Source organism: Diaphorina citri, unplaced genomic scaffold, assembly GCF_000475195.1.
Source record: "Diaphorina citri unplaced genomic scaffold, Diaci psyllid genome assembly version 1.1 scaffold719, whole genome shotgun sequence".
In the NCBI taxonomy this organism is placed as follows: domain Eukaryota; kingdom Metazoa; phylum Arthropoda; class Insecta; order Hemiptera; family Psyllidae; genus Diaphorina; species Diaphorina citri.
In genome coordinates, this window is record NW_007378152.1 from 32,386 (window position 1) to 47,909 (window position 15,524).

Here is a 15,524-nt window from a genome sequence, read left to right on the forward strand (position 1 = left end):
GACAAGAAAGATGAGAATTGAGGTGTAAGAGGGAGAGTGAGAGAGAGAGAGAGAGAGAGAGAGAGGAGGGGGGATGAAGGTTGTTAGCTTCAACAAAAGAACACAGATAGAAAGAGAGGGCTTTAGGTATAAAGTTGCAAAGGTTAGAAAAATGTCATTAATCTGTCATTAGTCTGTGTATGATCTCTCTCTCTCCCTCCCCCCCTCTCTCCCCTTACTCTCTCTCTCTCTCTGTTACACCCTCTCTCTCATTCTTTCCTTTGGACTTTTTTCTCTCTCTCACTCCCTTTGATGCTCCCTGTTGTGCTCTCTCCCACAGCTCTTCTTTCTCTCTCTCTCTCTATCCCTTACCCTTTCCCCTAAACCGGTTCAAGCCTTCTATCTTCAGTCAGACATAAGCCCCTCTGTTTTTTCGAGTTTTCAAGACTGGAGGCCTTTTTTAGTTAAAAAAAAAAAAAAAAAAAAAATGTTAACCCATTGTGTACTGATGGGTATACGAGTACGAGTATACTGTCAAAAACGGGTAATGTTGGAAGGATAAAATGTGTGAAGCATATGATCTTAAGCTGACGAGACTTCAATGGGGTTAGTTCGAACATTATGCTTCAGGGGTCAAAGGGAGAGAGAGAGAGAGAGAGAGAGAGAGAGAGAGAGAGAGAGAGAGAGAGAGAGAGAGAGAGAGAGAGAGAGAGTAAGCGTGATTTTCTATATTTCCCCCCTTTCTTTTTAACAACTCGCCATTCTCTCTCTTTCCCACTACCCCCCCACTTATTCTTCCTCTTAGATTTTTTCCCCCTATTTTTTATATCACCATTACAATTTATCATTTGTGAAGATAGTGAGAGAGAGAGGGAAGGAGAGAGAGGGAAGGAGAGAGAGGGAGAGAAAGAGGGAAGGAGAGAGAGAGAGAGAGAAAGAAAAGGAGGAATGGCATAAGGAGGAAGAAGAGGTAGACATAGAGAGGGAGGTACATAGTAATGGGTTTTAAGTTCTTTTTTTTTGTCCTTTTTTTCTTGCTTTTAAAACTCGTCATCATTAATTTGTGCGAAAGATCGACTAGAAGAGAGAAACAATGACATAGGGAGAAGGAGAGAAAGAGAGAGAAAAGGAAAGAGGAGGAGAGAGAAAAAGAAATAGACAAAGTTAGAACGGTAAGAGAAAGGGAGAGCGAGAGAAATGAATGGTGAAACGAAGAGGGTATGTCACAAGTTCAGTGGGTCATACAGAAGTTGCACACCCTGTGCAGACAATGAAATGCACATTGCCCTATGATGTGCATGATGATCCTGTGCAGAAACTACAGGGTGGCCCCAAAATACTTTATTTTGTAAGAGGCAGCAAGAGGTTTGATAGAGGAAACTGTAACTTCTAAGGCTTTATCGTCCCACTTAATCCTGACTGGGGGACGTTAAACAGGGAATAGACCAGCTTAGTCTGGCTGAGGGGACTTTAAACAGGGAGTACCTATACCAGCCTGAATTCCCCTTGCTAGAGACACAGCAAAGGTTGAGTGCGAAGGGCATCCACTCGTAAAATTTGTAGCAAAAACTGTTAAACAGGGAATAGACCAGCTTAGTCTGGCTGGGGGACTTTAAACAGGGAGTACCTAATAGGTACTACCTATACCAGCCTGAATTCCCCTTGCTAGAGACACAGCAAAGGTTGAGTGCGAAGGGCATCCACTCGTAAAATTTGTAGCAAAAACCAATTGTCAACCAAAAGCAATCACCAAACGTTGAGGCTGATTGAGAGGCTGACGAAAAATGCCGACCCCGTCTGTACACGGGAAAAGGCGAAGAAAAAGAATAAGAATTCCACCCATTCCGATGGCGTAGGAGGGTAGATTATGGTCATTATGACCAATAAAGATTTTTTTTTTTTTACACAAACATCTACACACCCTAGAATTGTGATGAGCAATTCTAGAGGCAATAACTGATGCGAACCTATCTATTTATGCTATCAAAAGATATCGGGTTTATTTTCAATGCTGCTATGACCAATAAAGATTTTTTTTTTACACAAACATCTACACACCCTAAAATTGTGATGAGCAATTCTAGAGGCAATAACTGATGCGAACCTATCTATTTATGCTATCAAAAGATATCGGGTTTATTTTCAATGCTGATACTCTTATATTTCAACATTGACTGAACCCTGTATGAAAGCACACATCACACACATGTCTGCATTTCGTAACAGTGCGCTCTCTTCTCTTCAATGAATATCTGTTTCATCTGTGTCACAACTCTACATGTTTCAATGAACAAGAAATACAACATGTTTTATCTTTAATACAGGGGGCACCCAAACTGAGGGTCCTCGCAGATAGGTCAGGGGAGGCACGACTCTTAGTAAAAAAAACCTATTTTCGTTTCAATGCTGATACTCTTATATTTCAACATTGACTGAACCCTGTATGAAAGCACACATCACACACATGTCTGCATTTCGTAACAGTGCGCTCTCTTCTCTTCAATGAATATCTGTTTCATCTGTATCACAACTCTACATGTTTCAATGAACAAGAAATACAACATGTTTTATCTTTAATACAGGGGGTACCCAAACTGAGGGTCCTCGCAGATAGGTCAGGGGAGGCACGACTCTTAGTAAAAAAAACCTATTTTCGTTTAAATATTTGGCGAGAGAACATGGGAGATTTTTATTGGAAAGGGGCTTAAAAAAAAAAAAAAAAATGGTACCCCTGATCCAACATAGGTAAGTATTTTACGTAGGTACGTACGAACATATCTTGCAAATTACGAATGTAGATATACATATATGTTTTATTTCATACAGTATACTATACATGTGTAATTGTGTATATCACATGTTTATTTCCCTATAATTCTATTTTATAACATACATAGACATTACACATGTATCCAACATGTTTCGTATCATTTTTCATTCGATTTGGTACACGGAAAATAACATAGATGTTAAGAGAGAGAGAGAGAGAGAGAGAGAGAGAGAGAGAGAGAGAGAGAGAGAGAGAGAGAGAGAGAGAGAGAGAGATTGGTATGTAGTTCACAAATGTGACAAATATGCAACACAAAACGTTTGGTTGAGATGGTTGCTGCGCTTGGCGGTATTTTGACCGGGAGGAGGAGGAGGAGAAGAGGAAGAAGGAGGAGAAGAAGAGGAAGAAGAAGAAGAAAAAGAAGGAGGAGAAGAAGAAGAAGAAGAAGAAGAAGAAGAAGAAGAAGAAGGAGGAGGAGGAGGAGGAGGAGGAGGAGGAGGAAACGGAAGAAAATTGTAAGAAAAAAATCTCTTTTCAGTTCCTACCTAAAACTCTTTTTTTCCCCCTCTCCTCTCCCCCTCCTCTTTCCCACTCCCCCAAAAAATGTTTTCGAGAAACATTTCTTCAAATATCTATGTGTACAGGCATTCGAAATATTTTTATTTCATCTTAGTCGGTATTTCCCCCCACTTTTTTCTGCTTGGCTCTCCTCTTTCCTTATTTCTACAAAGCTTAGAACATGGAAAAGAGAGAGAAAGATAGAGGGAGAGAGAGAGAGAGAGAGAGAGAGAGAGAGAGAGAGAGAGAGAGAGAGAGAGAGAGAGAGAGAGAGAGGTACCTAGGTCTCTAATTTCCAATTACCAATTTGGGGTGCTCCCAGTCTCCTCAGGACAGTAGGAGAAGCTGTGAAAAAAGACAAGACATACCTACACCTCGAGAAGAGGTTTCCCCCTTAAATTCAAGTATCGCCTATAAATCTCATGAATTGGACTCGAATCACCAACCTCTAGACCAGAAGTCTACTACCGTGCTAGGAAAGTCGTATTTCCCTTTCGAAATCTGAAAGCATTTCCCTTCTTCTGAAGCTCATTTTCTCTCTACTATTCTTCTTTACTTGTACCAATGTACGAACGTAAAACCTACATACATAGTTCAAACATAAAATAGGAAAACAAATAAAAACATGGACAAATAAACATAGAAGTATATACACAAATAACTAAATATATAGATAAATATAGAAGTAAATAGATAATAAAACAAGACAAATAAATATATAAGTAAGTACATAAATAGGTAAATAACTAAATAAAACAAGAGACTGTTCGATTGAAAATCACTGTCCCCGAATATCTACTACATGCATCTCAACAGAGCTTTCTAGTTTACCGGAATCAGCATAAGGAATGTACACTCCGTATGGTAATATGGGACTTACAAACATATCACATCCCTGCAAGATATAAAACATATTAAATAGAGCAAACATTATTTTCAGGGTCGATGCCAAGGGGTTTTGAAGAGATTTGAAAAAGAGAACCCTAGACTTCTATAAATCTCATGACTTGGACTCGAATCACCAACCTCTAGACCAGAAGTCTACTACCGTGCTAGGGAAGTCGTATTTCCCTTTCGAAATCTGAAAGCATTTCCCTTCTTCTGAAGCTCGTTTTCTCTCTACTATTCTTCTTTACTTGTACCAATGTACAAACGTAAAACCTACATACCTAGTTCAAACATAAAATAGGAAAACAAATAAAAATCTGGACAAATAAACATAGAAGTAAATACATAAATAACTAAATATATAGATAAATATAGAAGTAAATAGATAATAAAAGAAGACAAATAAATATACAAGCACATACATATAGATACATAAATAAATAACTATGTAAATAAAACAAGAGACTGTTCCATTGAAAATCACTGTCCCCCAATATCTACTACATGTATCTCAACAGAGCTTTCTAGCTTACCGGAATCAGCATAAGGAATGAACACTCCGTATGGTAATACGGGACGTACAAACATATCACATCCCTGCAACATATAAAACATATTAAATAGAGCAAACATTATTTTCAGGGTCGATGCCAAGGGGTTTTGAAGAGATTTGAAAAAGAGAACACTAGACGTTTTTTTTTTTTTTTTTTGAACCTTACATAAATAAATAACTATGTAAATAAAACAAGAGACTGTTCCATTGAAAATCACTGTCCCCCAATATCTACTACATGCATCTCAACAGAGCTTTCTAGCTTACCGGAATCAGCATAAGAAATGTACACTCCGTATGGTAATATGGGACGTACAAACATATCACATCCCTGCAACATTATAAAACATACGAATAGAGCAAACTTTATTTTCAGGGACGATGCCAAGGGGTTTTGAAGAGATTTGAAAAGAGAACACTAGGCGTTTTTTTTTTGAACACTCCTTGAATTGCATTTATTATGATTTTTTTTTTAGTATGTCACCATTTACCTATTGATGTTCACTCCTTGAATACATGGGAATTTATGAACACTCTTTGAATTGGATTTATTATCATTTTTTTTTAGTATGTCACATTTTCAGAGGCATGCAGTCCAGGGTTTAAAACGGCCCTGGTTCTGTCTATCCATTCACCCTAAAGGTACAAATAGAACCTACACATACCTACCTTGACAGAAATGTAGAATGTATGCTAAAGAGAGAGGCAGAAAGAGAGAGAGAGAGAGAGAGAGAGAGAGAGAGAGAGAGAGAGAGAGAGAGAGAGAGAGAGAGAGAGAGAGTTTTTTTCATTATTTTTATTAAAGCGCTTTAACTACAGTACCTACTTATTCATTAGATTTTGGAAATGGGTCAATTTATAATTTTATAGTCAGTGAACCCAATATGGTTTGGCCAGCCACTCAGTCACAATATTATCATGTAGGGCCACCTGATCAGGTCCGCTTGTCAGGTCTACCTAATGGGCACACACACTATCAGGTATAGACCTGACGGGTGAACCTGATCAGATATACCGGTCAGGTCTACCTGATAGTGAGTGGCAGGCCTAGGAGTACTTTCTATCAATGTAGAGGTTCAGCAAGAGAACATTCCTCCTTATTAGAGGCTTCAGACCGTTTACTCCTGTTCTTATTCCTCGATATTCGTGTTTAAAGAGGTTTTTGTTTCAAAAATGAAGGGACCACGACTTTTTCCACAGTTATTCCAGGTTTCCTGTTTAAGCAAGTCCTGTAATATCCAGGTTCGACTGTATTTACGTAACATTGTAAATCTGAGTATCTGACACATCCACTAAAAATATTACATACTCTCTCCCTTTCTTTATCTCTTTTTCTTTCTCTCTCTCTCTCTCTTTCTCGTAAACGAAAGTGTAATATGATGCTTGATATCATAGTTTACTACCAAACGAGTTAGAGAGAGAGAGAGATAGGGAGACAAGAAAGATGAGAATTGAGGTGTAAGAGGGAGAGTGAGAGAGAGAGAGAGAGAGAGAGAAAGAGAGAGAGAGGAGGGGGGATGAAGGTTGTTAGCTTCAACAAAAGAACACAGATAGAAAGAGAGGGCTTTAGGTATAAAGTTGCAAAGGTTAGAAAAATGTCATTAATCTGTCATTAGTCTGTATATGATCTCTCTCTCCCCCTCCCCCTTCCCCTCTCTCTCTCCCTCCCCCTCTCTCCCCTTACTCTCTCTCTCTCTTACACCCTCTCTCTCATTCTTTCCTTTGGACTTTTTTCTCTCTCTCACTCCCTTTGATGCGCTCTCTCCCACACACACTCTTTCTCCCTTTCCCTCTCTTCCTCCCTATTACTCTCCCCTCTCTCTCTCTCTCTATCCTTTTTACACACACTCCCTCCCCCTACCCAAGCCTTTCTATCTTCAGTCAGACATAAGCCCTCTTTTTTTTCGAGTTTTCAAGCGGAGGCCTCTTTTTTCAAGAGTTAAAAAAAAAAAAAAAAAAAAAAAAAAGTGTTTCGCTATCTATAGGTTTGTACGTATGTAAAGGTACAAGTTATACATAAAGGGTGTCCCAATAAGAACGCAAGATTTGAAAAGGTCATAACTTTGTTATGCGTTGTTTTATCTTGCCCAATCTTTGACAGATTGATTGTAAACATATGAAAATTAGTCACCAAGGAGTCTAAAACTGTTCAACAACGCGTTGGCATAATAAAATCGACACATTATCACTTTTGCGCGAGCATTTTCCTAGTCGTAATCCTGTCATTTTCCGTTTTTCTGACGAGAAATGGCCTCCATGATCATGTAATTTTACCCCTAGGCTATTTTTTGTGAGGGTATCTAAAGTTACAGGTTTACACCAAGAAACTCACAAGCTTTGAAACATTGAAAGGTGAAATTGAACGCTACATCAACGAGATACAGCCCGATTTCCTCGAATTCGTCATCGAAAATTTTGTCAAAAAGTAACAAATGTACCATCAAAGTTGAAGAAGTTATTTGTCTGATTATTGTTTCTTATAAAATTTCAGAATGTTTACTTCTCAAATCATCTAAGAAGTCCATTTCATTCCATGGAAAACCATGCTTTATTAAACAATCAAATCCCTAGGCTATTTTTTGTGAGGGTATCTAAAGTCACAGTTTACACCAACAAACCCACAAGCTTTGAAACATTGAAAGGTGAAATTGAACGCTACATCAACGAGATACAGCGCGATTTCCTCGAATTTGTCATCGAAAATTTTGTCAAAAAGTAACAAATGTACCATCAAAGTTGAAGAAGTTATTCGTCTGATTATTGTTTCATATAAAATTTCAGAATGTTTACTTCTCAAATCATCTAAGAAGTCCATTTCATTCCATGGAAAACCATGCTTTATTAAACAATCAAATCTTGCGTTCTTATTGGGACACCCTTTATAAACCTACCACTCTCTTTATGTATTACGGCATTCCTTCTGTTTCCTTCTCCTTCTCTCTCTTTTCTCCCTCCCTTTTCCTCTTTCTTTCTCTTCCTCTCAAAATTCTCCTTTCTCTCTCTCTCTCCCTCCAACACCGACCTCGCTCTCCCTTTCTACCCATTTCCTTCCTCTCTCTTTTCCCTCTCTCTCTTTCCCTTCCTCCCACTGTCTGTCTCTCTTCTACCGATCTATCTATTTAACGTTGTTTAAACTTATTTTCTTTGCATTATTAGCTCGTCTCTTCTTTTCTTCTTGTTCTTTGTTTTCTTCTCCTTCTTCTTGTTTTTGTTCTTCTCCTTCTTCTTCTTTTTCTTCTTCTCCTCCTCCACCTCCTCTTTCTTCTTCCTCTTGAATCCTCCTCTTCTCTTTCTTTTTCTTCTTTTCCTCTTTGTTCTCCTTCTTCTTGTTCTTCTTCTATTTTTCCTCCTCCTCCCTCTCGTTCTTATTATTGTTGTTGTAGTTTTTCTTCTTCTTCTTCTTCTTCTTCTTCTTCCTCTTCTTCTCCTTCTTTTCCTTCTTCTTCTTCTTCTTAAGGAATGGTGTTTTTTTCAACTTCTCTTTAAATTAGTTCACCACAGACTCCCAGAGTTCACTTTGTTTAGGAAATTTTAAAGGAATTCACCTTTTTTCTTTCTCTCTCTCTCTCTCTTTCTCTCTCTCTCGAAGGTACCTAGGTAGGTAGATATGTAGTTAGATGTACCTATTTCGTCCAAGTTTAGAATAATTTCGGCCGCCCGACTCTTTTCGGCGGTTAACCCCCGGGGGGCGGGGTTTCGGAATGCCCGCTGGGGGCGGTGGGGTTTAAGAACGGGGACTTTCCCCCCCCATTTCCCCGAAAATATTCTTGGATAAATAAAGTGACCCAGATAAAATACTTATAAAAACTGGATTTTGGATATGGGGATAAAATACTTATGCATTTAATTTTGCAAATAGGTCAATTTATATAGAGGCATTGAACCCAATGGTTTGTGAGATGTTATCATGTAGGGCCAGCCACTCAGCCACAATATTATCATGTAGGGCCACCTGATCAGGTCCGCTTGTCAGGTCTACCTGATAGGCACACACACTACCAGGTATAGACCTGACGGGTGGACCTGATCAGATATACCGGTCAGGTCTACCTGATAGTGAGTGGCAGGCCTAGGAGGAATACTTTCTATCAATGTAGAGGTTCAGCAAGAGAACATTCCTCCTTATTAGAGGCGTCAGACCGTTTACTCCTGTTTTTATTCCTCGATATTCGTGTTTAAAGAGGTTTTTGTGTCAAAAGTGAAGGGACCACGACTTTTTCCACAGTTATTCCACGTTTCCTGTTTAAGCAAGTCCTTATATATCCAGGTTCGACTGTATTTACGTAACATTGTAAATCTGAGTATCTGACACATCCACTAAAAATATTAATTACATCCTCTCTCCCTTTCTCTATCTCTTTTTCTTTCTCTCTCTCTGTATCAACGAGATACAGCCTGATTTCCTCGAATTTGTCATCGAAAATTTTGTCAAAAAGAGACGAATGTACCTTCAAAGTCGAAGAAGTTATTTTTGTCTGATTATTGTTTCATATAAAATTTCAGAATGTTTACTTCTCAAATCATCTAAGAAGTTCATTTCATTCCATGGAAAACCATGCTTTATTAAACAATCAAATCTTGCGTTCTTATTGGGACACCCTTTATAAACCTACCACTCTCTTTATGTATTACGGCATTCCTTCTGTTTCCTTCTCCTTCTCTCTCTTTTCTCCCTCCCTTTTCCTCTTTCTTTCCCTTCCTCTCAAAATTCTCCTTTCTCTCTCTCTCTCTCCCTCCAACACCAACCTCGCTCTCCTTTTCTACCCATTTCCTTCCTCTCTCTTTTCCCTCTTCCTCCCTTCCTCCCACTGTCTGTCTCTCTTCTACCGATCTATCTATTTAACGTTGTTTAAACTTATTTTCTTTGCATTATTAGCTCGTGCTCCCTCCAACACCGACCTCGCTCTCCCTTTCTACCCATTTCCTTCCTCTCTATTTTCCCTCTCCCTCCCTTCCTCCCACTGTCTGTCTCTCTTCTACCGATCTATCTATTTAACGTTGTTTAAACTTATTTTCTTTGCATTATTAGCTCGTCTGGCTCTTTCCCTCTCCCTTTTTGCCTCCTTCTTTTTCTTCCCCTTCTCCTCTCTCTCTCTCTTCCTCCCTCTTTTTCTCTCTCTTCCTTCATTGCCTCCTTATGTTTGTCCACTTCTCTCTCTCTCTCTCTTTTTCTCTCCCTCACTCCCTTTGATGCGCTCTCTCCCACACACACTCTTTCTCCCTTTCCCTCTCTTCCTCCCTATTACTCTCCTCTCTCTCTCTCTATCCCTTTTACACACACTCTCTCTCCCTCCCCCTACCCAAGCCTTTCTATCTTCAGTCAGACATAAGCCCTCTTTTTTTCGAGTTTTCAAGCGGAGGCCTTTTTTTTCAAGAGGAAAATTCTCTCTCTCTCTCTCTCTACTTCTCTTCCCGTCCTTGTCTGATCTCCTGTTTATATTTTCTTTCATGTTTTCCGCATTCTCTTTTTATCTCCCTCCCCCTATTTATCGCTCTTCCTCTCTCTCTCCATCAGACTATTTGCTCTCTCTTTATTTATCCTGTATCCTGTCTGTCTCTCTCTCTCTCTCGCAAACTTCCTTAAAATTCTCTTCTTCCTCCTCATTCCTCTCTCTCTCTCTTATTCTTTCATCTGCTTCTTCCTTTCCGTCTTTTCTACCACTTCTCTCGCTCTCTTTCTTTTATTCGAAAGCACCTCTATCTATCCTTCTCCCTCTCACTTCCTTCTAAACCCTGCTCTTCCCTCTCTCTCTCTTTCTTCCTAGCTCCTTCTTTCTCTACTTCTCATCTCTCTCTTTCTCTTCCTCTCTCTCTTTCTCTCTTTAGCTCGCTTTTTCATTCATCTTCTTTCCTTTTCGTTTCATTTTACGTCTTTTCCAATGTTTCCAGATGGTTGACTATATCAGCTTTTCTCTCTGTCTCTCATCTTTCTTTTTTCTCTCTCTCTCTCTTTCTTTTTTTCTCTCCTTTATTTCCCTTTTTATCACTCTCGCTCCTTCCTCTATCTCTTCTTTCGATACATAACTGCATGCCTCTGTTTTCTTTCTCCTTCTCCGTTTATTCTTTGAAGTTTTTTTCTTCTACATTATTTCGTGTTTTTTTTTTTCTTCCTCTTTTTTCTTCTATGTCTTCCCGATCTTCTTTACCTTTTTTACTTTCCTTATCCTATAGGAAGGAAAGTAATGTCCTTCCTCTGGTCGAGGTAATTTTGTGATCTCCCTAACTAATTAATGTAAGTTTGAACCTTCCTCTGGTCTAGGCAGTTTTGTCATCTCCATTAAATAGGGTAAGTTTGAAACTTCCCCTGATCTAGGTAGTTTTGTTAACTCCACTACATGAGAGAATTTTGTAAGCTCCACTCAGATTCTGGTAATTTTAACATCTCCACTAATAAAGTGATTTTGTCACCTCCACTATTTTTCGACACTCCAAGTTTAGGAACCACTGTCTCCAACTTCCATTTCAGATTTTTTTTTTTTTTTTTTTTTTTTTTTTTTGGACCCAATCCCCTAAATTCGAAGTTTCAGCCATTGGTCCGTGTGTGTGTCTGTCTGTCTGTAAACAAAATATCTCGAAAAAGGTACGAGCTAGAGACTTGAAATTTGGTGTGTATCTTTCAAATGTGACAAGGATGCGACACAAAACTTTTGGTTATGACCGGTGCAACGCTTGGCGGCATTTTACCGCTTTTTGGCGGTTTTCGGTGTAATTTAACAATATCTCGGGAACTATTTCTTTCTCTTTCCCTCGTCCTTTTTCTCTCGTTCTCTCCTTTTTTCAATGCTGTCTCCATTTTACCTTCTCTCTATCTCCCTCCATCTTTCTATATCCCTTTCTTTTCTCTCCATTTTTTTCTCTTTCCCCCGTCCTTTCTCTCTCTTTTTCTCCCTTTTTTCAATGCTGTCTCTATTTTCCCATCTCTATATCTCCCTCCCTATTTATCTCGTCATCTCTCTCTCCCTTTCTATCTACTTTTCTTTTTCCTTATTTTCCCTTCTCTCTCTCTCTCTCTCTCTCTTATTTCTTTCTCTTTCCCTCGTCCTTTTTCTCTCGTTCTCTCCTTTTTCAATGCTGTCTCCATTTTACCTTCTCTCTATCTCCCTCCATATTTCTATATCCCTTTCTCTTCTTTCTATCTACTTTTCTTTTTACCTATTTTCCCTTCTCTCTCTATCCCCGTTTTTTTCTCTTCCGCCGTCCGTTTTCTCTCTCTCTTCTTTTCTTCCTTTTTCAATTCTGTCTCTATATCCCTTTCTCTCTCTCTCTCGAATTATTTAAGAAAGTCCACACAGAATCCCCCATGTTACTCTCTTTAACCCTTTCCGTAACCCTGGGGTACTGAAATACAATCATGACATTCATGACAAATAATAGAATAATGCGGAGAAGATGGGGTCTGGTGCTACTACCAATTTATAAAAAATCGTCATCTCCACTACTTTGGGTAAGTTTGAAACTTCCCCTGATTTAGGTAATTTTGTCATCTCCACTAATTTATGTAAGTTTGAACCTTCCTCTGGTCTAGGTAATTTTGTGATCTCCCTAACTAATTAATGTAAGTTTGAAACTTCCCCTGATCTAGGCAGTTTTGTCATCTCCACTAATTTGGGTAAGTTTGAAACTTCCCCTGATCTAGGTAATTTTGTCATCTCCACTAATTTAGGTAAGTTTGAAACTTCCCCTGATCTAGGTAGTTTTGTCATCTCCACTAATTTATGTAAGTTTGAACCTTCCTCTGGTCTAGGTAATTTTGTGATCTCCCTAACTAATTTATGTAAGTTTGAACCTTCCTCTGGTCTAGGCAGTTTTGTCATCTCCATTAATTAGGGTAAGTTTGAAACTTCCCCTGATCTAGGTAGTTTTGTCATCTCCACTAATTTGGGTAAGTTTGAAACTTCCCCTGATCTAGATAATTTTGTAAGCTCCACTATTTTAGATAATTTTGTAAGCTCCACTCAGATTCAGGTAATTTTAACATCTCCACTAATAAAGTGATTTTGTCACCTCCACTATTTTTTGACACTCCAAGTTTAAGAACCACTGACTCCAACTTCCATTTCAGATTTTTTTTTTTTTTGGATTTGGACTCAATCTTTCTCTCTCTCTCTCTCTCATATCAAATCTAAAGCACACACATGTTTATATTCACAAAGGTGAAAGCAAAATAATCAGCTTTTCTCCCTTGTCTTTCTCTCTCTCCCCCATTTTCACTGCTGTCTCTATTTTACCTCTCTCTCTCTCCCCATTCCTTCTGTCTCCTTCTCTCCCTTTTTCAATTCAATTTTCCTTTCTCTCTCTCTCCCTCTCTCTCTCTATTTCTTTCTCTTTCCCTCGTCCTTTTTCTCTCGTATCTGATTTTTCAATGCTGTCTCTTTTTCCCTTTCTCTCTCTCCCCCTCTCTCTCTCTCTCCCCATTCCTTCTGTCTCCTTCTCTCCCTTTTTCAATTCAATTTTCTTTTCTCTCTCTATTTCTTTCTCTTTCCCTCGTCCTTTTTCTCTCGTATCTGATTTTTCAATGCTGTCTCTTTTTCCCTTTCTCTCTCTCCCTTCCTGTTTCTCTCTATATCCCATCCTTTCTCTCTCTCTCCTTTTTTTCTATCTACTTTCCTTTTTCCCTTCTCTCTTTCTCCATTTTTTCTCTTTCCCCCGTCCTTTCTCTCTCTTTTTCTCCCTTTTTCAATGCTGTCTCTATTTTCCCATCTCTATATCTACCTCCCTCTTTATCTCTTCATCTCTCTCTCCCTTTCTATCTACTTTTCTTTTTCCTTATTTTCCCTTCTCTCTCTCTCTTATTTCTTTCTCTTTCCCTCGTCCTTTTTCTCTCGTTCTCTCCTTTTTTCAATGCTGTCTCCATTTTACCTTCTCTCTATCTCCCTCCATCTTTCTATATCCCTTTCTCTTCTTTCTATCCACTTTTCTTTTTTCCTATTTTCCCTTCTCTCTCTATCCCCGTTTTTTTTCTCTTCCGCCGTCCGTTTTCTCTCTCTCTTCTTTTCTTCCTTTTTCAATTCTGTCTCTATATCCCTTTCTCTCTCTCTCTTACTTTTCTTTTTTCCTATTTTCCCTTCTCTCTCTATCCCCGTTTTTTTTTCTCTTCCGCCGTCCGTTTTCTCTCTCTCTTCTTTTCTTCCTTTTTCAATTCTGTCTCTATATCCCTTTCTCTCTCTCTCTCTATCCATCCATCCTTTCCTCTCTCCTTAATTTTCTTTCTAGGTAGGTATCTACTTTTCTTTTTCCCTACTCACACATAACTTCATATACCTTCTTTCCTGTAAACAGTAAACAGGTTAACAGGGACATATTTTTCAATATCTCACTCTATGTAGCGCGTCAGCCTTGTAAGCGCTAGGTCGCGGATTCGATTCCCGCCCAGGGCGAATTTTATCCTGAACAGATAAGGTTTGTTCTCGGAACGGCTGGCTTTCTCCTATCCTGTTTTCCTTTTTTTCGAGATGATAAGACCTTGGCAGTTACAGTTCCCTCTATCAAAGCTGAAAAACAGCGTGAACGACCTACTGCCCGTAGAGTTAAAGCGCTTTAAAGAAAGAAAGAAAGAAAGAAAAAAAAAGCTGAAAAAAAAAAAAAAAACATTACTTTCCTTTCTCGTATATTCCATAGGACAAGGAAAGTAAAAATACTTTCTGGAAGAGGGGCCTGGGCCATAGGTTCTTGTTTTCGTTTTTGTTGCTTTTAGCCCTTAGCCATTCAGTCATTCCAATTTTCAGTGTGTCAGCTAACTCCGTTCCGGGGACATTCTGTGGAAATTAAAAAACCAAATAAATCATTTCCCCTCCATCAGGTCCTTTATGTGTAGATATTATGTGTAGTTATTACACTAGCCGTCAGAGGGGTGTAGGAGGGGTAGGTATATTAAATAATGCCAAGTAAAACGCTAAGTCGTGCAAAACGTTCTGAGAACATATTCGTCTATGAATATGGATACGAGTAGGGGCGAATTGTAAGTTGCAAGACAAAAGGCCCCGTCAGGGTTTTCCCGAGGGGCAAGGTATTGTGCCGTGCCTGGGGGAGGGCACAGCTTTGCCAATAATTGCACAGGTAAGATTTTGTTACTTAATATCTACTTAAAATAGGAGCACCCCCCCCCTTTCCGTCGACACATCCTCTTCAGTTTGTGCCCCCCCCCAAACCAGAGGGCTGTATCCACCCTTTTTACCTCTCTCCTTCATTTTCTTTCTACCTAATTTTCTTTTTCCCTACTCATACATAACTTCATATACCTTCTTTCCTGTAAACAGGGACATATTATGTATTTTTCAATATCTCACTCTATGTATATAGCACGTCTGCCTTGTAAGCGCTAGGCCGCGGATTCGAATCCTGCCCGGGGCGAATTTTATCCCAAACAGATAAAGTTTGTTCTCGGAACGGCTGGCTTTCTCCTATCCTATTTTCCTTTTTTTCGGGACGATAAGACCTTGGCAGTTACAGTTCCCTCTATCCAAGCTGAAAGAAAAAAAAAAAAAAAAAAAAAAAAAAAAAAACATTACTTTCCTTTCTATGTTCTATAGGACAAGGAAAGTAAAACTACTTTCTGGAATAAGGGCCTGGGCTATAGGTTGTTTTCCGTGTTGTTGCTTTTAGCCTTTAGCCATTCAGTAATTCCAATTTTCAGTGTGTCAATTGACTTAGTTCCGGGGACATTCTGTGGAAATTAAAAAACCAAATAAATCATTTCCCCTCCATCAGGTCCTTTATGTGTAGTTATTACACTAGCCGTCAGAGGGGTGTAGGGGGGGTAGGTATATTAAATAATGC

General features: G+C 39.0%; 1 protein-coding gene across 1 annotated transcript in view; it reads right to left on the reverse strand.

Moving 5' to 3' along the window:
- Positions 1-4,085: 4,085 nt before the first annotated feature.
- The window catches only part of LOC108252667 (sodium leak channel non-selective protein-like), a gene marked incomplete at its 5' end in the record, with an annotated part of 109,187 nt that continues 97,748 nt past the window's right edge, over positions 4,086-15,524 (reverse strand). The window contains 3 exons of the mRNA XM_017445006.1: positions 4,086-4,202; positions 4,729-4,792; positions 4,967-5,079. Of these exons, the coding sequence (XP_017300495.1) occupies positions 4,086-4,202; positions 4,729-4,792; positions 4,967-5,079 (294 nt within the window). The remainder of the gene's footprint in view (positions 4,203-4,728; positions 4,793-4,966; positions 5,080-15,524) is intronic.